General features: G+C 42.1%; 1 protein-coding gene across 1 annotated transcript in view; it reads left to right on the top strand.

Moving 5' to 3' along the window:
* The window catches only part of NLRP8 (NLR family pyrin domain containing 8), a gene marked incomplete at its 3' end in the record, with an annotated part of 32,071 nt that overhangs the window by 2,245 nt on the left and 5,563 nt on the right, over nt 1–24,263 (top strand). The window contains exons 2-9 of the mRNA XM_019627850.1: nt 679–753; nt 2,273–3,857; nt 6,768–6,938; nt 10,729–10,896; nt 12,608–12,760; nt 13,987–14,160; nt 15,735–15,905; nt 18,815–18,985. Coding sequence (XP_019483395.1) covers nt 679–753; nt 2,273–3,857; nt 6,768–6,938; nt 10,729–10,896; nt 12,608–12,760; nt 13,987–14,160; nt 15,735–15,905; nt 18,815–18,985 — 2,668 coding nt within the window. The remainder of the gene's footprint in view (nt 1–678; nt 754–2,272; nt 3,858–6,767; nt 6,939–10,728; nt 10,897–12,607; nt 12,761–13,986; nt 14,161–15,734; nt 15,906–18,814; nt 18,986–24,263) is intronic.

Genomic DNA, 24,263 nt, shown 5'->3' with positions numbered 1-24,263 from the left:
TTCAGTCATGAGTTATAGCACTGTCGGCCATGAGTTCAAGGTGATTGAATCAGTAATATATACATTGAATAAGATATCTTTAAGCAAAAACACACATAAACCAAGGTTATGCATTGAAGAGTCATTGACGATGTTGTAATCAGAGGCTACAGGAACCAAACCCTGTATTTTTTGGGGCAGTGATTCAGTGTTGGCTATTTAAGTGTTAACAGTGATTTTATGAAGCATAATTACTGTGAATAGCAAGAATCAATGACTATATAATTTTATATACCTGTAAATATACACATACACAGATATATTCACATATATACATACACATACATGAACATACACATAGATACTGAAGTGTGTATGTATTTTACATATACATACATGTGTGTGAGTGCCTGTGCTTGTGTATATTTCTCTTAATGTTTGGCTGGGCTATAAATTGATATGTCTTTGAACACCTTCCTTAGTACGTTGTAAAACAGCATCATTTCCTCACTTCCTGACATCATGACAGAGTCTAGGTAACTTTCTTCTTCGTGAACTAAGGTGGTGAGAAAAGGTGGAGACTAAGGTGGAGACCCTTGAATGCTATGTCCGCTATGATCCAGAAAGGGTGCATGTTGCCCTCCTGTTTTGTCACTCTTACCATTCCAATGGGACAGCCTCCTTTTTTGCCTGTTCCAGACCTTCTACCTCACTTGGAGCCAGAGGAATTGAACCCAAGAGGAACACAAGTGAATCTGGAGGAAGAAGAATCTGGTATGTGCCGGGATTGTGACAAATCCTGGAGGAGAATGGGTTGTGGGTTGGGAAGAGAATCTTGGTTCCTAAGGCAAGGTGAATTGTAAACGAGTTTGCCTGGTGTCTCTTCCATGAAGAGTAGCTGTGGACGCGCCTAGTTAGGAAGTCCAGCTGCCTGCAAGTGGGCTCAGCCTACATCACCATGACATCCTTTCTCTTTCCCTAGTTTTCTATTCTCTGGTGGGTTCAGTCTTGGGTGGTCTGTCCTCCACAGTGGCCACGCTTGCCAATAGATGTTCTAAGCATATGTTGTATGATTTAGTAACAGTGTATCAAAACTGACTCCATTGAATGAACTGATGTCATGAGCTCATCCATGGATGAGATGATGAAATATCTAGTTGGTTGACACTGGCTCTTATGTGTATGACATAGCTTGGTGGTAAGGCCAGCCACAGTCCAATGTAACAGACTGAAAGCTGGAAGGGATGGTTCTCCAAAGAAAAACTGGGACCAGAATAGAAGTGGCTGGTACAGCAGATTTCTTAGTTCCTCCCTCATTCCCCCACTGCCACTTACCTGGACCATCTAAAGGAGGATTCTAGAAAGAACCCAAATTGTGTTAGTGTGAAAATAGCCTTCTCAATTGGGTTACATAAAGAGATGAGGTCAGAAGGAACCAAGGGCCAAAAGAAAACATTTTAATGTCATGAAAACACACACTACGTGGAATGTGGGATGGTCAGTTCCTGCCTTAGCCTACTTAGATTTCACTCCCTCAACAAATCCTGACAAGCTGATAGTTTTAACACTATGAGCTGAGCCAGAGTCATAAATCCTACTTTAATTTTAGAGATGGTAAGTCTGAGGCTTTGGAGAAGGGGCAGAGGGAGAGAAAGAGAATCACAAATTGAGAGGGAGGTGTGTGACTAATTTTGTTAACTCCTGACCCCATATCTAACTCTACCTTCTCAAGTGATAACAGATAAAATGTGCCCATCCCTGTGGGAAATACCCTTTCCCCAGCTTTCCTTAAAGTTGGGTTGACAGCTCTAGGTCATGAGATATAAGAACGCATCTTCTGGGGGCTTCAGTTTGTCCTCTTAAAAGTAGACAGGAGCTGTTAGCGGGTCCCTTCTCCCCATTATTCCTGCTTTGAATGCAGATGACATAGATAAAGCTGAAGAAACAATCTTCTATCTGTAAGGCAAGAACTAGAAAGAATGGGCTAATAGAACTGTGGTTCTACTTGGCCCTGAGGCTGTGGAGCCAACCATCCAACTTCAACAGCTTTACCTCCACCCATCCGCTCCCTTTTCTCATGTAAAATGCAGTCCTTGCTTTTTGTAAGCCACATCAAGTGGACTTTTCTGTGACTTGCAGGTGAAGCCCTGCTCTCCTGAAAAGTGTGTGATTTATGCAAGTGTTTCATGGGACTTGATGTTTAGACCTCAAGGCTAGTTTTCTTGTTGGTGAATTAGTTCTCACAGATAACTCTGATGTTGTGCCCTGTGTTTCTCCCATCTTGCTAATCTAGATGGAATCCAGGCATACAGACTACATGTGATGGACCAGTATTCTGCCCTATTGAACAAGACCATGTGGCCCGGGAACCACGAGGACTTCTTTTACCAAGACATACCCAGGCATGCGGGACTTTTACCATGTCTGTTTCTTCCCAGGAGACCTCAAGGTCGACAGCCCAAGACTGTCATCCTCCAGGGAGTTGCTGGGGTTGGAAAAACAACCCTGGCTCGGAAGGTAATGTTGGAATGGGCAGAAAACAAGTTCTATCCCCACAAGGTCTGGTATGCTTTCTACGTCCACTGCCGGGAAGTGGTCCAGGTGGACCGGCAGAGCTTGTATGAGTTGATGGCACGCAAGTGGCCCATGTCTCAAGCTCTAGTGTCTAAGGTGATGTCCAAGCCAGAACAACTGCTGCTCCTCCTTGATGGCTTCGAGGAAGTGACATTGACCCTTGCAGATAGACCAGAGGACCTGAGTGAAGACTGGAGCCAGAAGTTGCCTGCGTCTGTCCTTCTGGCCAGTTTGCTGAGCAGAAGGATGCTTCCTGAGGCCACGCTACTGATCCTCCTGAGGGCCTCCTCCTGGAAGACCCTTAAGCCCATTCTGAAATGTCCCTCTTTTATCACCCTTACAGGGTTCAGTATGTCCGAAAGAGCTCAGTATTTCAGGACGTATTTTGGAAACAAGAGGCAGGCTAATGAAGCCTTGGGTTTTGTCACAGGGAACACGATCCTCTTCTCCATGTGCCAGGTGCCTGTGGTCTGCTGGATGGTGTGTTCGTGTCTGAAACAGCAGATGGAGAAAGGAGCCAGTCTCGCCCATGTGTATCCGAACGCCACAGCTGTCTTTGCCCAGTATCTATCTAGCGTGTTTCCAACCAAGGCTGGAAGTCTTCCCAGTGAAAGTCACCAAGAACAGCTGAAAGGTCTGTGTCACATGGCAGCAGAAGGTATGTGGAACATACGATGGGTGTTTGATAAGAAAGACCTTGAGCGGGCCAAGCTGGATGAGTCGGCCGTGGTTACTCTCCTCAGTGCAAATATCTTTCGAAAGGTAGCAGGGCGTGAAGACTGCTATGCCTTTGCCCTCTTGAGCTTCCAGGAATTTTTTGCAGCCTTGTTGTATGTCCTTCACTTCCCACAAAGACTCTGCAATTTGCAGGTGTTGGACTGTGCTCAGGCCATACGCCTGATAGCACATCCTGGAAGAAAGAGAAATCACCTTGCTCACATGGGGCTTTTCCTGTTTGGTCTCTTAAATGAGAGGTGTGCTCGTGCCGTGGAGCTGTCCTTTGGATGCAGGCTGTCCTTGGGGAATAAAAAGAAGCTGCTGAAAGTCGCAGCCCTTTCAGCTACCATGCACCACCGGGTCCCACAGTTGTTCTACTTTCTGCATGAAATCCAGGAGGAGGCGTTTGTGAGTCATGCCCTACATGATTGTCATAAAGCAACTTTATTCATGAGCAAGTATAAAGACATGCAAGTGTCTGCTTTCTGCCTCAAGCACTGTCAACATTTGCGGGAAATGGAACTGACTGTTACCCTGACCATCACCAAGGCGAGCAGTCTCGACTCAGATCCACTTTCTTGCACCAAGTGAGTGCTCTAACCTCTCCCTTGCCAGTATGCTGCTTTCCAGGGCATCTAGGGTGACCACCTTTCTCGACGGGATCCCTGACACATGGGACTTGCAGTTTGAAAACCAGGACAGAAGGTGTTTCTGGGATGCAAGTTTCCATGCTAAAACTGGGGAAGTCCTGGAAAAACAAGATGTGTTGATCAACTTCCTTATCTCTATTCTGCATGCCCTCCCCTTCTATATATGTGGGGAAATTACTTTCTCTATCACCCTTACTTCTGTGTGTCATCAGTCTTTTAGTCTCTGGGGAAGTGCTATCCAATGGGACTTTCTATGATGATGGAAACATTTTCAATCTGTGCCATCCAATATGGGAACCACTAGGTACATGGAACTGTTGAGCCCTTGGAATATGGCTAGTGTGACTGTGACGCTGGATTTTTAATTTTTATTTATTTTTAATTTAAATTTAAATAGCCACATGTGGCTAGTGGCCGTCATATTGGACTGCACAGCTGTGGACGTCTTTCAGTGTAAACACATCTCTCCCATCTTTAAATAAGGAAGAACATAACTGAAAACTGCCAATCCTCATCAAGAGACCATTCCATCTCCCTCCTTGCTTTCCTACTAAACCACTTGAAATCATCACGTCTCCTGCCTGTATCTTCCTTATTCCCCACTGAAGTCTGAAGTGGGTGTCTAGTGCTGTGGTCCAGGGCTTGAGTTCTCCATCTGTTCTGGTGTAATTCTTATCCCCACCACTCAGCTGAGACTCTCTCGGAAAACACCTTAACAAATTTATATTTTAACAAATACGATGAATTTTTTTTCTTAAGATGTGGCAAATAGCACTGACTACCCATTTTTTCCCATACCGTTTTCATATTGGTTGATATTTATGTAGCCTTTGTCACATGCCAGACATAGTGCCAGATACTTTCATGTGAATTACTTCTCTTATTGTCACCACTTGACACCACAAAGCCCTGGAGTTCAGATAGATGTCGTGACTTGTGCAAGGTCATACAGCTGGCTGGCGCTATGACTTGAACTAACATTGGACCTCCAATGGCTATGATTAAGAGCTAGACAAGAAGACTGAGGTTGCTGCTTATTTTCACAAGTGTTAATTGGAGTTCAGCCATGATTGCTTGTGATGTATTGCCCATGACTGCTACCAAAAGGCTACGGCAGAATTGAGTAGTTTCCACAAAGTGTATGTCTAGCCAATTACAGAAAAAGTTAGCCAGCCCCTGTCCTAAGGTATGTTTTTAGAATTGCTGGATCACAGGGTCCACATATAACATCTTATCACAGATATCACCCAAATTGCTCTCCAACAGCTCTTAGTATTTCATGGGTGGAATGAATTTTATTTACTGGTATTAAATGACCTCACAGGACAGGCTCTTCCATGTCCATTCCCACATCATACTTGGCCTTCTAACCTCGAGTACCTTCTGTCTGGGACAGGAATGAAGGCCAAGAGCTTGACACACAACTTGGTGTTGCATACTGGTCTTTCCAACAAAGACTTCAAAAGTCTAATCATAATGTCCTGCTATAAAAATTAATTATCTTAGCATAGGAAATAGAGTAAAAAATATCATAACTGTATGGTGACACATGGTTACTAGACATTGTGGCGATCATTCCATAAGGTATATAAGTGTTGAATCACCATGTTGTACACCTGAAACTAATATAATATTTTGGGTCAACTATTGGGTCATCGGAAAAGTCATGACGTATTTTTCTATGTTTTTCGTTGCAAAAATGTGTCATGACTTTTCCGACGACCCAATATAATTAAAAATAAAATTTACCCCTGAAACTAATATAATATTGTATGTCAACTGTAATTGAAAAAACTTTTTAAAATTTATTAAGTCACATATCACATTGGAAAATAAAATAACCTCACAACATAAAAAAGTTTTTTAAAAGACTGAATAATCTTGAAACCTAAGAGTAGAGCTCTTAAAAGATGACAGCTTTCTTTCACATGAATTAGTCCATTGCTAACTCTTGTGGAAGTTCTTGAAGGTTGGTTGGTCCATTCTCCCCAGTTTTATTTAGATATAATTGACATATAACATTATATAACTTTAAGGTGTACAACATAGTGATTTTATGTATGTATATATTGAGAAATGATGGCCATAACAAGGTTAGTTAATATGTCATCACCTCACATAGTTACCGTGTGTGTGTGTATGTGTGTGTGTGTGATGAGAACTACTAGGATCCACTTTCTTAGCAATTTTCAAATATACAACACAATATTCATGATAATCATCCTGCTGGACATTACATCCCCAGAATTTATTCATCTTATAACTGAAGTGTGTCCCCTTTGACCACCTTCACCTATTTCCTCCTGCATTTCTTGGTCAGCCTCTCTGAAAGCATTCATGGGGAAGAATGAAGAGCAAGTTAGCAGGTCCTTCCAGAGCAAAACTACATTATGTATTGGTCTAGCTGTGCATTTTTATTTTCCTGCATTCACTGTGCCCCTCAAAAGATTAAGTTTTCCCTTATTCTGCTCCTATATAGCATTTTTTCTTTTTAATGACAATTTTATAAACACAGAGTAAGAATATAAGAGTCAAGATAGAATTCAATCTCTGTCCCCATATAAATCATAAGTGATTAAAAAACAACTGTCTTCCTTCGTAGTCAGGAGTCTTTCTGGGAAATATATGTGTCCTTACCTAAGGCCATGAATCTTCCTGGAATGAAGTGAGAAATCTTGTAATGGTTCCTCTGGGCATTTTTTTTTCAATAAGGAAGGGACTCTTACTAGAATCATCAAGGGGTCTGATTGTAACCAGGGTAGGGGCCACCTGCCCTGGGTTTACTCCAGTTTTCTCCAGTGTGATCTCTAAGCATGAGTCATTTTCTGTTTTCTCCCTTCCACACAGACCAGAAGGCAGTGATCGTTGTTTCCTCTGGTGGCAAGACCTGTGCTCCGTGTTTAGGACACATGGGAATTTGGAAGCCCTGACTGTGACAAACAGCTTTATGGAGCCTGATGCAGTGACAGTTCTTTCCACAGCCCTGAAACACCCTCAGTGTAGGCTACGAAAACTGATGTGAGTATGAAACAAACCCCAGCTGGAAGGAATTCTGTGGAGACAGTCTGTTTCCCACCCACTTTGTTTACTCCCTTTCTGCTCACACTAGACTTGCAGGAAGCATCCAGGTCCATTGTTTTATTCCTTCTAGTATCATTGAGAAATAATTGACATACAACACTGTATAAGTTTAGGGTGTACTGTGTATTGACCTGACATATATATTGCAAAATGATTACATTGTTTAGTTTTTTTATTCCCATCTCCCCTTCTCCTCCCCTTTAGCAATCATCAGTTTGTCCTCTATATCTGTGGGTCTATTTTTGTTTTGTTTATTCATTTTAGTTTTATATGCCACATATAAGTGAGATCACACAGTATTTATTTCTTTTGTTTTTTAATTACAGTTCATTGGGGTGACAATTGTTAGTGCAGTTACATAGATTTCAGGTGTACAATTCTGTATATCACTTTGTGTGTTCACCACCCAGAGTCAGTTCTCCTTCCATCACCATATATTTGATCCTGTTTACCCTCTTCTACCACCCCCCTGCTCCCTTACCCTCTGGTAACCACTAAACTATTGTCTATATCTATCAGTTTTTGTTTATTTGTTTGTCTTGTTCCTTTGTTGCTTTCAGTTTTATATCTCACATATCAGTGAAATCATATGGTTCTCTATTTTTTCTGTCTGACTTATTTTGCTTAGTATTTCTTTCTTATTTCACTGTCTGACTTATTTTGCTTCACATAATACCCTCTAGGTCCATCCACGTTGTCACACATGGCAAACAATAAGTTTAGTTGGCATCCATCACCACATGTAGTTACCTGAAAAATGTTTCCTTGTCATGAAAAGGGCCTACTCTCTTAGCAACTTTCAAATATACCACAGAGCAGTGTTAACTACAGTCACTGTGCTGTACATCTCACCCCAGTACTCATTTATCTTACAATTGGAAGTTTGTACCTGTTGACCACCTTCATCCAACTCCCCTACTCCCTGCCTTTGACAACCACAAATCTGATTTGTTTTTCTATGAGTTTGGGGTTTTTTTTAGATTCCACATATAAGTGAGATCATTTTTCCAAAGAATATATATGAATGGCAAACAGACATATGAAAAGATGCCTGATGTCAGTAATCACCAGAGAAATGCAAATTAAAACTACAATGAGATACCACCTCACACCTGTTAGAATGGCTATCATCAACAAGACAAATAATAACAAGTGCTGGAAGGCTGTGGAGAAAAAGCAACCTTTGTGCACTGTTGGTGGGAATGCAGATTGATGCAGCTGCTATGGAAGGCAGTGTGGAGGGTCCTTTACAATTCTAAATCCTAGTGGGTTTTCCTCGCTTCCTGACAGGCACCTGTGCTGAGGAGCCACTTGGTATGGTTTACCACCAGCATTCCTTTGAGGTAGGTAGTGTTATCCCAATTTTTGAAGAAAGTGGGAACATGAGAGGTTAAGTGACTTGTCTAAAATCACACAGCTTGTTTGGGGAACATTCTTCATCTCAGTCTGAAGCCCACCTTCTTCATCACCACAGCACACTTCTGTGAGATGTCATCATTAACAGATCCCTGCATGTGCTAAGCTTCCCAAAGAGGATAAGTGGAAGCTGGGTTGGAAGGGATAAGATTTTCATGGTAGGGGTAAGAAGTGACACAGATTCAATGCGTTGTGGCAGGCTATATGAAAAGGAAAGTGCACATGTGCCTTGGTCCCAAGGTCCACTTTTAGAATCCACCCTAGATAAATCCACACCCGTGTACTCAGAGGAATGGACAAGAACATCACGGCAACATTATTTTCACAAGCAAAAAATGTAACAGTGAACATTTATGCCCTGCTAGGCTGTCTTATGTATGTTACATTTCAGTGCCCTTAAAACTCACAAGCATCCTAAGAAGTAGGTCTGCAGACCTGGACTGCGCAGAAAGGGCCCACATATTGATGGACTGATTAAATGTAGAACTAATTAGCAGATGGGGACACCCTGATGAAAGGTACAAACTTCCTGTCAGGAGATGAGTGGCTCTCAGAATCTAATGCATAGTGTGGTGACTAGTTAACAACACTGTTTTGCGTACTTGAGAGTCCCAAAGAATAGATCATCAATGTTCTCACCACAAAAAAAAAGTGGAAATTGTGTGACTTCTTGATGGAGGTGTCAGCTAACACTACATGGTGATCATATTGCAGTATATAAAGGTAACAAATCAACACGTTACACACCTTACATGTACACATTGGTTTTTGGTTTTTTTTTAATTTTATTTTTTTGTTTTGTTGTGGTTTGTTTGTTTGTTTGTTTGTTTTTAGCTGAGCCATCCTGCTACCTATTGGCAGCTTAGTGGCAGCTCAGCTCGGGCCGGGCATAGAACTGCTGTTGCTCAGAGCTCAAACTCTTGAGCGAGCTCTTAACCAATTGAGCCACTCGGGCATCCAGCCCTTAATTTTATTTTTTAAATTAAATTTATTGGGGTGACAATGGTTAGTAAAATTACGTAGGTTTTAAGTGTACAATTCTATAATACATCATCTATATATCACATTGTGTGCTCACCACCCAGAGTCAGTTCTCCTTCCATCACCATATGTTTGATCCTGTTTACTGTTTTCTACCATCCCCCTCTCTGGTAACCACTAAACTATTGTCTGTGTCTATGAGTTTTTGGTTTTTTATTTTTTTGTCTTGTTTCTTTGTTGCTTTCAGTTTTATATCCCACTTATCAGTGAAGTCATATGGTTCTCGACTTTTTCTGTCTGACTTATTTCCCTTAGCATAATAATCTCAAGATCCATCCATGTTGTCACAAATGTCACTATTTCATCTTTTCTTATGGAACAGTATTCCATTGTGTATATATACCACATCTTTTTTATCCAATCATCTATCAAAAGACACTTTGGTTGTTTCCATGTCTTGGCCACTGTAAATAAAGCTGCAGTGAACATCAGAGTACATATATCTTTACGGATAAATGTTTTCAGATTTTGGCGGTATTGCTGGGTCATTTGGTAATTTTCTTCTTAATTTTTTGAGGAACCTCCATACTGTTTTCCATAGCAGCTGCACCAATCTGCAATCCCACCAACAGTATATGAGGGTTCCTTTTTCTCCACAGCCTGTCCAACACTTGTTATTATTTGTCTTGTTAATGATAGCCATTCTAACAGGTGTGAAGGAATATCTCATTGTGGTTTTGAATTGCATTTCCCTAATAGCTAGTGAAGTTGTGCATTTTTTCATATATCTTTTGGCCATTTATATGTCTTGTTTGGAGAAGTTTCTGTTCATGTCCTCTGCCCAAATTGGATTGTTTGTTTTTATTGTCATTGAATTGTAAGAGTTCCTTATATATTTTGGATGTTAGCCCCTTATCTGAGGCAATGTTTGCAGATACCTTCTCCCATTTGGTTGGTTGCCTCTTTTTTTGTTGATGGTTTCTTTTACTGTGCAGAAGCTTTTTAGTTTGATATAGTCCCATTCATTTATTTTAGTTTTTACTTCCCTTGCCTTTGAGGTCAAATTCATAAAATCGTCTTTGAATAAACATACACATTGTTATATGTCAATTACATCTCAATAAAGCTGGAGGAAAAAAAGAACTAATTAGCCACCTCAAGTGTGGTAAGGGTTTCACAGCGTATACATATGTTCAAACTCATCAAATTGGAAGTATTAAATATAGGACAGACACATTTTTTGATACATCAATTATACCTCAATAATGCTGTTTAAAAAGAATGAATTAGCTGATGGGATCCATAACTTGGGCACCACTTACCTCTTCAGCTTTAGGCATGTGAAATCCTCCCTATTGACTGAAGACTTAATGCAAGTTTTAATGAAAAACCCGTATCTGAGATACTTGGAAATACAAGGCACAGAAGTGGGACACGAGGCCATGGAAACTCTATGCACGGCCTTGAAATGCTGGCAGTGTTTTCTTCAGTGTCTGAGGTGAGAATTGAGACTGGAATTGAGAACACCCTAACACCCAGGTGGTCTTTTCAGAGGTGGGGGTCACATGGTCAGTCTACAGGCTGTCTTTTTTTTTTATCTAGATCACTTAGCTTTTCTTTTTTATTGAGGTGTACAACATGATGGTGTAATAGACATTGTGACAAGACCACCACAGCCAAGCTCATGAACACATCAACCCCCACCTCACATAGTCACCATTTTTGTGTGCAACTGCATATCTCTTCCCATCTCTGCATTCAGTGACTTCACAGCAGCCGTGGTGGCGGTGTTTACAGATATGGTAGGCACATCAGAGCCTTTTTCTCCACAGTCAGCAAATCAACATTTACCAGTCGGGGGAAGCAAAGCTTGCTACCCCAAAAATATGCCTTTTAGGATATTGCTTTTAAGCTGGCAATTAAGGAATGAAAGACTCAGAAAAGCCTTTGACCTCCCCACCCCTAACTGCCTAACAGGAATTTAGACAGCTGACCTGCCTGGGGAAGGTGGCCATCATCAGAAATACGTATGTTTAATATGAACTAGTGAGAGAGGGAGGAGCCCAGCAAGGCCCATTGTTCACAGTCCTCTCCGTGTCCCATTCTTACAAATGGCCCAGCAAACATTTACCAAACATTGAATTTCCATCTCCATGTGAGTTGTCTTCCTCCCTTTTGAAGCCCCAAACCACAATCCCCATTTCTTCTTAGCTCCAGAATGGCTTAGAAACCTCAACCGCCCAATGCCTCTTTAGGTCACCTATCTTTTGTGGGGTGGGGGCCAGGGAACAGTGTGTTTTTCCAGGACCTATCACCTCCAAATCAAGTAGTTGTTTCAATCTAGTTGTGGAGGGTGTGGGGTTGAACTGGCAACCTTGGTGTTATGACCACTGTGCTCTAACCAACTGAGCTAACTGGCTGCCCTTTAGGTCACCTATCGTATGGCACCCCCGCATGTATATCTGCAATGAACTTGGGACATTTTCTCCTGTTAATCTGTCTCTGTTCAATTTGCTTATTAGACCAGCCAGAAGAACTTAGAAGATGGGGGGGGGAGTGTTTTTGAAGCCCCCACACCAGCACACAGAGGCTTAGCTCCCCCACAGCCCTTTAGTATGTTACGTTGCCCCTCATTTTGTTTCCATCTGCCAACTGTGCTTCCTGACACCCGTCAGAGATGAACGGAGCCTAGATCTTCACTACATTCTCCTGTCCTTCTTTTACAGTACAGAAAGGTTTGAAGGGGTAGTAAATAAAGCATAATAGTTTGTTTGCTTCAAAGTCTTTCTGAACAGGTCAACTTGAGATGGACACCTCGCTTGACAAGGTGGCAGCAGTATGACTTAGGAAGAGCTGTCTCATGTGACTGAGTGTCATTTCTTCCTTATGAAGGTTGTTTGGCAAAGAAGTGTAATAAGAAACTGTATTTCAAGTTTCACATCTTGGCTGAATCACATCCCTGGCTCATAGTTAGAGCCAGTGGTGGTTGGGCATTTGGTAATAGCCCCAAGTGTGTGTTCTTTTCTACTGATAATTTGTGACTATGCTGAACTTGATATAGGTCTACCAGTTGCAGAAGAGGCAAAAAACCCCTAGAGTCACTCTGGTGTGAGGAACAAGAATGTGAGACAGTAGTGGAGATCTATGTAACTAAGTGGGCACCATTTTCCCAGGAGCTAAGGCTGGGCATTTTTGTGTGACTCTTACAGGTTGGAAGACTGCTCAGTCACTCCCAAAAGTTTGCTTGATCTTGCCAGGAATCTCAAAAGTAACCTACACCTGAAGACTCTAATGCTAAGAAGTAGCTCCCTGGACAACTCTGGAATATATTACCTGTCATTGACCCAACTCGAGAGACTATCGTATGTCTTTTTGTTGTTGTTGTGACTGTTGTTTATTTGTTTGGTAGGTTCACTGCTCCTGGGGGAAAAGCAGTAATAGGGGAATGTGTGGATAATGGAACAAACTTGTCTTGTGATTGATATAATTACATAGATGGGTCAATGAAGGGGGGAGGGGGAGAGAGAGAGAGAAGGAGAGAGGGGGAAGGGAAGGGTAGGGTAGGGAAGGGAAAGGAAGGGAAGGGAAAGGAAGGGAAAGGAAGGGAAAATTTCATGTAAGTGCATATTGATACCCAAGATCCTAGAATATATAATTATAATGAGCCAGATGTACCCGTCATCAGTTGATGAAATAGAACCTCACCAGTACTGTTTTCCTTCCTCACTGGTTGTCTTGAACCCCACCCCACTTCCCAGAATAGCCATCTTCCATTGGGATGACTAGGCTCCTTATTTTTATGCACACCTAGTGCAACTATCCACATGTCCTTCAACAGAGCATCACATAGCCTTGCACTGCTTTGAACGTCACATAAGTGGCCTCATCTACTATGTGCTCTTTTTCTGAATAGTTGATATTTTAGTGTTCATCTGTGTTCAGTTGCTTCTATAGGCTGTTGGTCTTCACTGATTAATGATAACCGTTGTATGAATATGAAGCAATGTAGGTACCCATGTTACCTGCTGCTGCAGTTCAGACTGCGTGCACGCATGCACACGCGTGAGCACACACACACTTCACATCTCATCCAACACTTGTTACTGTCAGTATTCCCATTACTGTTTTTGCCAATCTGTCAAGCAGGAAATGGTATTATATTATTTAAATTTGCATGTCCCTCATTCCTAATGAAAATATTTTCATAACCTTACTATTCATCTTAGTTTCTCTAACATGAATGCATCTTTCTATTTTTTTTAATTCATGTAATGATGTCTCTCCCTGGGCCCTCTCCATATCTGTTATTTATTCTTCAGTCATTGATGATCTCTTCATTGTTCCTCTTAGTCCCACAATGTAATGAGTTCTCTGACCCATAGTTTCTTGAGTCTACCATTCTTGCATCAAAGTTGCTGTCCTCTTCTTTAAAACTTGGAGTCCCTAAGAGGTGGTCCCAAAGGTAATGTTGAGGCTTTTGCATTTAGAAGGAAAGCCCAGGATGAACTTTTCATTGCTCAGTAGGAGACAAAACCCAGTCTTGGGAAGGAGTTAAGTTGCCTCCCATCTGTGTGTTTCTCCCTCACAGGCTGGAGAACTGTGATACTGCATTGCTCTGCTGTGACAGTCTCATCTTGCCTCTCAAGAGTAACAACAATACGCTGACCCACCTGAGCTTGGCAGAAAATGCTTTGAATGACGAAGGGGCAAAACAGCTTTGGAATGCCTTACAACACACCATCTGTCCTCTGCAGAGGCTCGTGTAAGTCCCTAAATGTTCTTTTCTTAGAACGCCCTGGAGTAGAATGGGGTCATTGACAGGACTGGTTATATATGCACTTATGCAAAATATTTATTAAGTGCCTACTGAGTATGTGGTGTTGTGCAGATGCTAAAGGAAAGCATAGTAAAGAGGAAGGTTCTTATTACCTGAGTTTCAGAGGCAAGGTATCTAGAGGCAGAGTTCTCAAACTGTGTGCCAAGACACCCCACAGTAACCTCATAGAGGCACTGAAGCATAGTTCAAATGTAAGAAATAGTGATATCTGCTCATCACTATTAGCTTCAGGTGGTTGCACTTTGACCTCAGATTGTGTATGTCACTTTCAGTGATGTCATATCTCGGCAAAGCTAGGTTTCCAGCCACTGCTGTCATGTGAGTGCTCACAAAATTTAATGGGGAACAGGGCAATGTGAGAAAACTACCGAGATGCTGACATGAACTGATAAAGTTTGGGAGCCTCTGCTCTAAGTTGTTCCCATGAGCCCTGATATTCAGAGTGAGTGTTATGCCTTTGAAATCAGAATAACGTAAGGCGTTAGGAAGAGGGTCATGTCACTAACTCAAAGGTATGGACCAGAATACATACTAAGTGATATCCTGTTTGGTGTTTATCTCACTGTATCAGGAATTTTTTAAATGAACTCCCTTAGGTGTCAGGGTGCTTTTATTATTATATAATTTTATTATATAATTATTCTATTATTATTACTATTATTAGAAAATAAACTCAAACTGTCTTAATCCTGAAGAAATTGCTGGCTTATAAAACCAGTAATGCAGAAGTGGCACAAAATATCCCCTGAACACACTGACATTTTTAGTGTCCCCAAAAAGAAGCAAGAAATAGTGTAGCTGCTTTGGAAAATGGTCTAGTAGCACCTCTAAGGCTAAACATAGTCACACATATGAGTCAGCAACCCCACTTCCTATGCATAGACACAAGAAAAATAAAAACATACATCTAGACAAAAATTTGTACACGGTGTTCACCGCAGCTTTATGCGTAATAGTCAAAACGTGGAAACAACCCAAGCGTCCATCAGCTGATAAATGGATAAAGTGTGGTCTATCCTTACTGTGGAATATTATTCAGTGAAATGGAACAAAGTACTAATATGCTTTATAGCGTGGATGAATCTTGAAAATATTAGTCAGTGAAAGAAGCCAGACACAAAAGACCACATCATATGTGATCACATTTATCTGGGGTGTCCAGAACTGGCAAACCCCTCATGCTGCAATGAACATGGGGTGCAGATATTTGTTTAAATACCCACAAAACAGATTAGTGGTTGCTAGAGCTGGGGTGTGGTTGGGGGAGAAATTGGAAATGACTGCTCAGGGGTACAAGGTTTTCCTTTAGGGGGTAACAAGAATATTCTAGAATCGTGGTAAATGTCATGCAACTCTGTAAACATACTAAAAAGCAATGCTTGTACACTTTAAATGGGTGAAATGTATAGCATGTTAATTATATCTCAATAAAGTTGTTATTAAAAAAAGGCAGGAAAGATTAAAATTTAAGGGTGTTTTGTGTGTGTTTTTTTGTGTAGGCTGAGAAATTGCGCCCTGACTTCTGACTGCTGTCAGGATATGGCCTCTGTTCTTGATAAAAATAAAAACTTGAGAAGTCTGGACCTTGGTTTTAACAACCTGAAGGACGAAGGGGTTATCCTGCTCTGTAAGGGCCTGATGAGCCTTGACTCTGGACTACAGATTCTTGAGTAAGTTACCCTGTTTTTTCCTTTGAGATCAGGACAATGGTCTGTAGAATTCTCTCAGGATAGAATATGGGAACATCGTTTTGCATTTCTGTTTTTTTTTCCACTCCATTTGGTTGGAGAACTGGGGAGCTTCAAAAAGTGTTTCTCAAAGTGTGGTCCTCAGATTAGGAATGTCATGTGGGACTTTGTTAGAAATGCAAATTCTGGCAGAATTTGTCCTGCTGGGACTGGCTTGTATCACTTAGCAGAACATCCTCTAGATCCATCGCAATTTGTTGCAAATGGCAGGATTTCCTTCTTTCTCATGGTTGCATAATATTCCATTGTATGTGAAATCACATCTTTTTTATTCATTCATCCATTGATGGACACTTAGGCTGTTTTGTATCCTAACCACTGTGAATAATGCTGCAATGAAGATTTCTCCAATGGACTCTTGGTTTACGAAAGCCCCTTCCAAGTCCATACATAAATGAGCATTCCGTCCTTTATTCTCTGTAATCCTGTGTGATTTGCCATTAGACCACTTGTCCTGAATGGCAATTCCTTTTTATTTTTTCTGTCATAATGTTGGCAAGGTTTTTTGTGTGTGTGTGTAATTTTTTAAATTTTTTCTTAATTTTTTGAGGAACCTCCACACTGCCTTCCACAGCAGCTGCAGTAATCAGCATTCCCACCAACAGTGTGTGAGGGTTTCTTTTTCTCCACAGCCTCTCCAACACTTGCTATTATTTGTCTTGTTGATGATAGCCATTCTAACGGGTGTGAGGTGATATCTCATTGTGGTTTTTTTTCATTTCTCTGATAATTAGTGATGTTGAGCATCTTTTCATATGTCTATTGGCCATCTGTATGTCCTCTTTGGAGAAATGTCTATTCAGGTACTCTGCCTGTTTTTTTGTTGTTTTTTTTTGTAGAGGGCAGTGCCACTGGCCCTCACATGTGGGATCCGAACCGGGGCCCTCTGGCGTCCCAAGCCAGTCTCCAACCATCGCGCCACTCGGCCGGCCCTCTGCCTGTTTTTTAATTGGATTGTTTTTGTTGTTGTTGTTGTTAAGTTGTATGAGTTCCTTATATATTTGGGATATTAGCCCCTAATCGGAGGCATTGTTTGCAAAAATCTTCTCCCATTCAGTTGGTTACCTCTTTATTTTGTCAACGGTTTCTTTTGCTGTGTGGAAGCTTTTTATTTTGATATAATCCCATTCATTTATTTTAGCTTTTACTTCCCTTGCCTTTGAGGTCAAATCCATAAAATCCTCTTTGAACCCAAGGTCCAAAAACTCATAGACACAGACAATAGTTTAGTGGTTACCAGAGGGCAAGGGGGGAGGAGGGTGGTAGATGAGGGTAAACAGGATCAAATATATGGTGATGGAGAGAGAACTAACTCTGGGTGGTCAATACACAATGTGATATATAGATGATGTATTACAGAATTGTACACCTGAAGTCTGTGTAACTTTGCTAACCATTGTCGCCCCAATAAACTTTAATTTAAAAAATTTTTTCAATTGCAGTTGACATCTAATATTATATTAGCTTCAGGTGTACAACATAGTGACTAGACATTTATGTACCTTATGAAGTGGTCCCCCATAAGTCTAGTCCCCACCTGACACCACACATAGTTATTACAACATAGTTGACTATATTTCCTATGCTGTATTTTACATCCTCGTGACTGTTTTGTAACTGCCAATTTGTACTTCTTAATCCCTTCATCTTTTCCACCCAGCCCCCCAACTCCCCTCCAATCTGGCAACCATCAGTTTGTTCTCTGTATCTATGAGTTTGTTTCTGTTTTGTTTGTTCATTTATTTTGTTTTGTAGATTCCATATATAAGTGAGATCATATTGGTATTTGTCTTTCTCTGTCTGATAATCCATTCAGCACAATATCCTCAACGTCCATCCATGTCATCACCAATGGCAGGATTTCTTTCTTTTTTATGGATGAGGAATGTTCCGTTGTATATATGCACCATCTCTTCTTTATCCACTGAATGGGAATTCTTTATTGTTTCTGAATAAACGCATTTTGCTGGAGAAACACCTGGCTATTTGTTTAAAGTCAACAGAATATACTTATTTGATTTCCTGCCTCCTTCTCCTCCACCCCGTAATCAACTTTGAGTTCCAGGAAGCCAGGGATGGTGTACCTTTGTACTGTTTTTCTTCACTGTTGCATCAACAACACCCAGTGCAGTGCTCAGCACACAGGTGGTACCAAACAGATATGTCCTGAATGAGCAAAGGCATGAGTGGTCACAATCAGTTTGGTTTTTTAAAAAGATTTTATTGGGGAATCAGGGAAGGGGAACAGACAAGTTGCTCTCCTTTTGTTCTTCAATCTAGTTGTGGAGGACATTGCTTCACTGGCCCATGTGGTATTGTGATCATTGCGCTCTTCCCAGGTGAGGCAGTCGCTTGCCGGCCATTGGACAGCCGCTCACGGCAGCTCAGGAAAGCTCACACCCGCTGCCGGCCAGCCCCACTTCAGCCTACACCATTGCCGGTGACTCACGGCAGCCCAGCTCCAGTTGAGCTGTTGTTCACCATCTTAGCAGTAGAGGGCGCAGCATCACTGGTCCTCATGTGGGATCTGAACCAGGGCCCTTTGCTCAGAGCTGGTGTCCCAAGCCAACTCCTAACCAATACACCACTCAGCTGGCCCCACAATCAGTTTTTGAACGAGATATGACTCATCCCACCTCAGAGTTAGTAACTGCATAGCCGACTCTGAATAATCACCCAAAATACACAAAGAAACCGATGCCTGGTAGGTACTCATGTATTTGGAATGAAAGGACTTATTCCCTTCCATGTGTGGTTTTAGGCTGTCAACCTTTGTTGGGGCTGAGCTCTCAGATGTGGGATGTGGCGACTGTTCTGTTTTTGTCTCACAGGTTGGACAGGTGCCTGTTCACTTCCATATGCTGCCAGGCCATGGCTTCCATGCTCCTCAACCACCAAAATCTGAGGTATCTTGACTTGAGCAAGAATGACATTGGGCCCAGCGGTATGCTGCTCTTGCGCGAGACCTTTGAGAAGCGGAAATCGAGAGCAAAGGTCGTTTTGTAAGTCTCTCTACTAGGTTCCCTCTTCAGAAACAACAGCCCAAGAAAAGCTCCTGAAGAGTGAGGTTCTGAATGCAAATGCTATTGCAGGTGTTGCCGACATCCTTCTCCCATTTCTCGGGGATTTATACTTCCCTTTCTGTGGCTGTTCAAACCCCAACTCCTGCTTGAGTGTAATGGGAAAATTGACCTGGATTCACCTGTGATTTTAAATTCTTTCTTTTTGTCACTCTTCTCTCCTTGTCTTAAGCAACTGAGTTTGTTATCACCACTTACCGGCTCTATGACTGTTAACAGATAGTTCACTTTCTGAGTCTGTTTCCCCACCTGTAATGTTCGATGGCATCTTCCTCCATGGGAATGTTATAAGGATTGAAAGAAAGTGCATCTATAAGGCACTTAGCACAGCACCTGACACCATGACATTTTCAGTCAGTGGTGAGTTCTGGGTGAAGATTACAACTACACCTGGTGTATTCATTACCTGTTGCTATGTAACAAATTGACCTGACACTTAGTAACTCAAGACAACATACATTTATTTTCTTATACAATTTCTGAGGTTCCAAAATACAGTAGGGGTTTAACTAGGTGGTTCTAGCCCACAGTGTCTCATGAGGTCTCATGAGCTTGATGGGGACTGAAGGATCAACTCTCAAGCTTACCCATGTGGCTGTTGGCAGGAGGCCTCAGTTGCTCTCTATAGTGCTGCTCATGACATTGCAGCTGGCTTCCTCCAGAAAGAGAGAGAGAGAGAGAGAGAGAGAGAGAGAGAGAGAGAGAGAGAGAGAGAAACAAGAGTCCAAAACAAAGTCACAGTCTTTTATTACTTCATCTTGAAGGTGACATCCCAATATCCCATCACTCTGCCTTATTCTATTGGTCAGTGAAAAAGGGGACAACACAAGAGTGTGTGATGGGGGGAAAGATCACTGGGGGCCATTTGGAGGGCTGCCTACCACACCTACCGAGGCACTTTGACTCTACCCCTGAGCTCTTGAGAGCATCACCACTGGTCTCAATCTGATCCATGGGACCAGAGGGGTGTCCTGGGTGCTACATTTCTGTCCTAGAGGCTTTGCCTCTGTCCCATAGTTTTCTAGGACTCCAAATGAAAACCAAAGAGTATGAGAACACAACCTGATTCTTATCATTCACAGGGAGAAGAAACAGAGTTGTAGAGTGGATATGATGACAAGGCTGGAGGGCCCACAAGTGAAAAATGAAATCCTGAAGATAGTAAAGGACTAAAATGCTGAGGGCAGTATGGATGAATTGATCCAGTGAGCCTGTGGAGAGTTTTTTCCTAATGAAAAATTGTGAAACAGTTGCCAATTCTGTGGGTCATTCTGAGTCTGGGATGGCTGGCTCAGTTAGTTCTGGAAAATGTTTTTGAGCATGACCCCCAAACAGCTCCCTTGGAGGTACTGAGGGTCATGTGTTAGATGGAGATTAGTCACTGAATTGGGGGCACCATGGAGAGTTCCAGCCCACTTCCACCCCTGGTTTCTAGATGTCTTTAGATTTGTCTTGTTGTCTCTGGAAATTGTCTGTCTCACCAACTAGAGTATTGGGAGAATTTAATAAAAAATGTACATGAATGCATTTTTATTTATTTTCCAAGTGTTATTTATTTACCCGTAGACTGGTACATTGACTGTTAAGAAGGAAGAAACCTGTTCCTTAACTTGTCCAGATAAAGTATCTAGAGGACATTGCCAAGAAAGATAATACAGTATCAGGGAGAGGGAGAATTCCTCCCCCACCCCCCTTTCTTAGTTCTTACAGATGGACTAACAATAAAATAAAATCGACACCAGACTAGATTAACAGTAGAAAAACCAATATAATACATGCTCATGGGAGAATTACAATCTGGTGCACAGATCATAAAAGGAAGCTCAAAGAAATGATTGAACCAGATACCTATTTATACTTTTTAGGCAAAGAAACAATAAATTCATGAGAAATTTAATATCTTTTAACAAAGAAAGTTAGTGCTCATCCAGGAGGCACCTACACAAGGTTTGGGTATTGGATAGTGAGGACTCGAAACAAAGTTTGGGCTTGGGTGGTAAATTAGTAAAGGTGTTACTAGGCTTATTTATACATGCTTTTGACTCAATTCTTTTAACTCTTGTGATAAGGTTGTCTGTCAGCTTACAGGAGTGACGAGGGCATTTATCTTTTGCTTTTAGGAGGACAGAGAGGTCAGGGTTTCCTTCTTTCACAGGCAGCTGCTTAAATAACATTAATTCAAAATAATATGCATTGTGGGTTTTCTTGGGCAGGCCTGCCCTGAGCCCTGACTAGCAAGTGATGGAAAAGAGAAATCACCTCATGTTTAAGGAACTCTTTAAAAAAATGAAGTGTGATCATAACTGTAAAAATGAGTAAATCAAAGCAAATCATAGAGTAAATCAAAGCAAATTTTTCTTGGGCTGAACCTAGATCCGGACCAGATGTAGAGAGTGGTGTCCTTTATTCTTTGTGTCTGCAGGACTTTGAGGAGGTGCAGGAATGAGTACACAGGTGGCCTCCCCTCTGACACCATGGGGAGGGACTTTACATTACAGGGCAGACCCTGAATTGTCAGGTCTGATCTATCCAGTACACAATGAAAGGAGTTAGGGCAGTGGTTCTCAACCTTCCTAATGCCATGACCCCTTAATACAGTTCCTCATGCTGTGGTGACCCCCAACCATAAAATTATTTTCATTGCTACTCTATAACTGTAATTTTGCTACTGTTATGAATTGTAATATAAGTATCTTTTTGTTTTCTGATGGTCTTAGGCGACCCCTGTGAAAGGGTCATTCGACCTCCAAAGGGGTCGTGACCCACAGGTTGAGAACCACTGAGTTAGGGTAATATTTGGAACTCAAAGATCTAGAAAACAATTACAGGGTTTTTTTTCTTTTGAAACAGTCATCTTTCGCTACACAAAGTAATGATCAGATATTCCCCCCTGCTGTTCTCTCAACTCTCTAAAATGGTTTTTGTTGCAAAAGTCAGAGCAGCTGAGATCCTCAACACCACCCATTCTTAAGGGGCAGACAGAAAGTAAGTCCCATCCAAAGTCAAGCTCTGTTACAGGTTAGCTTTAATTTGTTCTCCAGAGCCCAGAATTTAACAACTGGAGCTGATCACAGCACCATTAAGATGATCCACCTGGAATGAGGTGGGGCTGCCCCAACAGCCTTGTCTGCAGACAACAGTCTCAGAGGTGGGCAGTGCAGAGCCAGAGACCCAACCAGTGATGTGCTCCCCCAAAGGGCCGAGGAATACCCCTTTCCTAAAGCAATAAGGGAACATGCCTTGAGAAGAACAGGGCTGGAAGTAGGACAGTGGTTCCTGATCTCTGTGGCACATTGTATTACACACAAATCTTTAAAAGTACATAACCTGGCTCCCAGCCCCAGATGTCCTGACTTAATTGGAATGGGATGGGGTTCAGGGATGGAGATTTTAAAAGCTCCCCCAGGTGAGTCTAACCTGCAGTGAAGTTTGGGAATGACTGCATAGACGTCATTACTATGTAACCACTTCACAATATATGTGTATTGAATCAACACTTTGTCCACCTTAAACCTATGCAGTGTTGCCAATTGTATATCAATAAAGCAGGGAGGGGAGAAAGAAATGGGAGATAACCATTAATGTGGAGACTCAAGGCACAAGGGGCTGGTATTTGTTACCCAAGGTGGACACTTGAGAATGTTGGAGAACATGCATTTGGTAACAAACAGAAATGCCTACTATGAGTTCACAGGCAACCCAGATAACAGAGTCTTATGGAGAAAGTCAACTGAACAAACAGTATCATTAGAGAGTGGTCAGTAGATGCCAGGTGAAATTTCCAGGTTGTGGAAAAGAAGGATGCAGCACACACTCAATTATCACTCTGGAAAAACCAGGTGAAGGCTGTGCTTATGCAGAGGTCCTGGGCACAGGTATGCCAAGGGCATGCACTACCTTCACCTGCAGTATCAGGACAGGTGGGAAGGGGTCCAGGCACAGGGGCAGAAAGCAGCTGTGGCACATTGACCCTGGGCCCGACCATTCCAAGCTGTGGCAGCCAATGGTCAGTGACAACGTCACCACCCAGGATTCCCTAAAGCACAGCAGCACGTGGTTGCCAGTTGGGATCCGGCACTGGAAGTGAGGAGTCGAGTCCGTGAGTGTACTCTCCCATCTTGTTCCCAGATCCTTTCTCCCCGCTTTCTTTCTCCTATGTTGCTGATCTGAACTTATTCACTGAGCCCTAGTCTGTGTTCCCACCTTATCCACTTAGACTAGTCAGAGCCCAGGACCCAAAGATACCCTTTGAAAGGATGAAGTGTTCCATTTTCGTTTGGGATTTTTAGGTATGTGTCTCACCCGTTCCAGTCCCTAGGTCCAAAACAGGACAAAACTGGGGTGCTGTGACTCCAGGTCAGGATCAGCTGATGTCCGGTCCACGTTTTATGGGAATACAGGGGTCTTACTACACTAATTATAACTATGTTAACTATGGCTTAAAGACATGCATCCTGAGGGTGTTCTTTGTCAAATGAGGAGACTGTTGCCTGGTGAGTTAACCAGCTTTGCCTGAGTGCCAAGGGCTAGTCAACCTCTAAAACCTCTAAAACCAGTTAGAGGTAAAGTCAACCTCTAACTGCTTCTGTGGGCTCCTTGAAGACACCTGTGGTGTCACAGGAGCGGCAGAGAGTGTAGAGAAAGGATAGGACAAAATGAAAGCTCTGACAAGTCTTTATCCTTAGAAGAACGTAGCCTTAACCACCAGTCTTAATTCACAGCCTCCAACCTACAGTCCTGCCTGGATTGGAATAATGTCCCTCCCCAGCTTTATAGAATAAAGTGTCCATCTGCCGACCCCAAATTAACCTTTCCACCTGGGTTCTCATCCCACCCACTTGTCTCTGTCTTTTGGGTTTGATTCCTCAGTGTCCACTCTGGGGTGTATTGGGAAAAGTGGAGCCTTATTGTCAGATGTGCATTAAAATGCTTTTTCCTAAAACAGAGCGAACCATTCAACTTGTCACAACCTCAGCTTTCAACTCTGTAAAGTGAGGACAATAATCGTCCTACATTGAGATTATTTATGGAAAGTGTAAATGAGATGCTGTCAATCACCTAAGAAAAGATTTAGAAAAGAATACCCACTTCTTTTCTTTCCTTGCTGCCCTTCCTTTACTTTTAATGGGGGGAGGGGCACATGGACTGTCTCAGTCATCTCGTCCTAAAAATAACCCTCCCTGCACCATACTGATTTTTT

This window comes from Hipposideros armiger, unplaced genomic scaffold, assembly GCF_001890085.2.
Source record: "Hipposideros armiger isolate ML-2016 unplaced genomic scaffold, ASM189008v1 scaffold_742, whole genome shotgun sequence".
In the NCBI taxonomy this organism is placed as follows: Eukaryota; Metazoa; Chordata; class Mammalia; order Chiroptera; family Hipposideridae; genus Hipposideros; species Hipposideros armiger.
The sequence above is the reverse complement of the archived record's forward strand: the minus strand, read 5'-3'. Positions and strand labels throughout refer to the sequence as shown.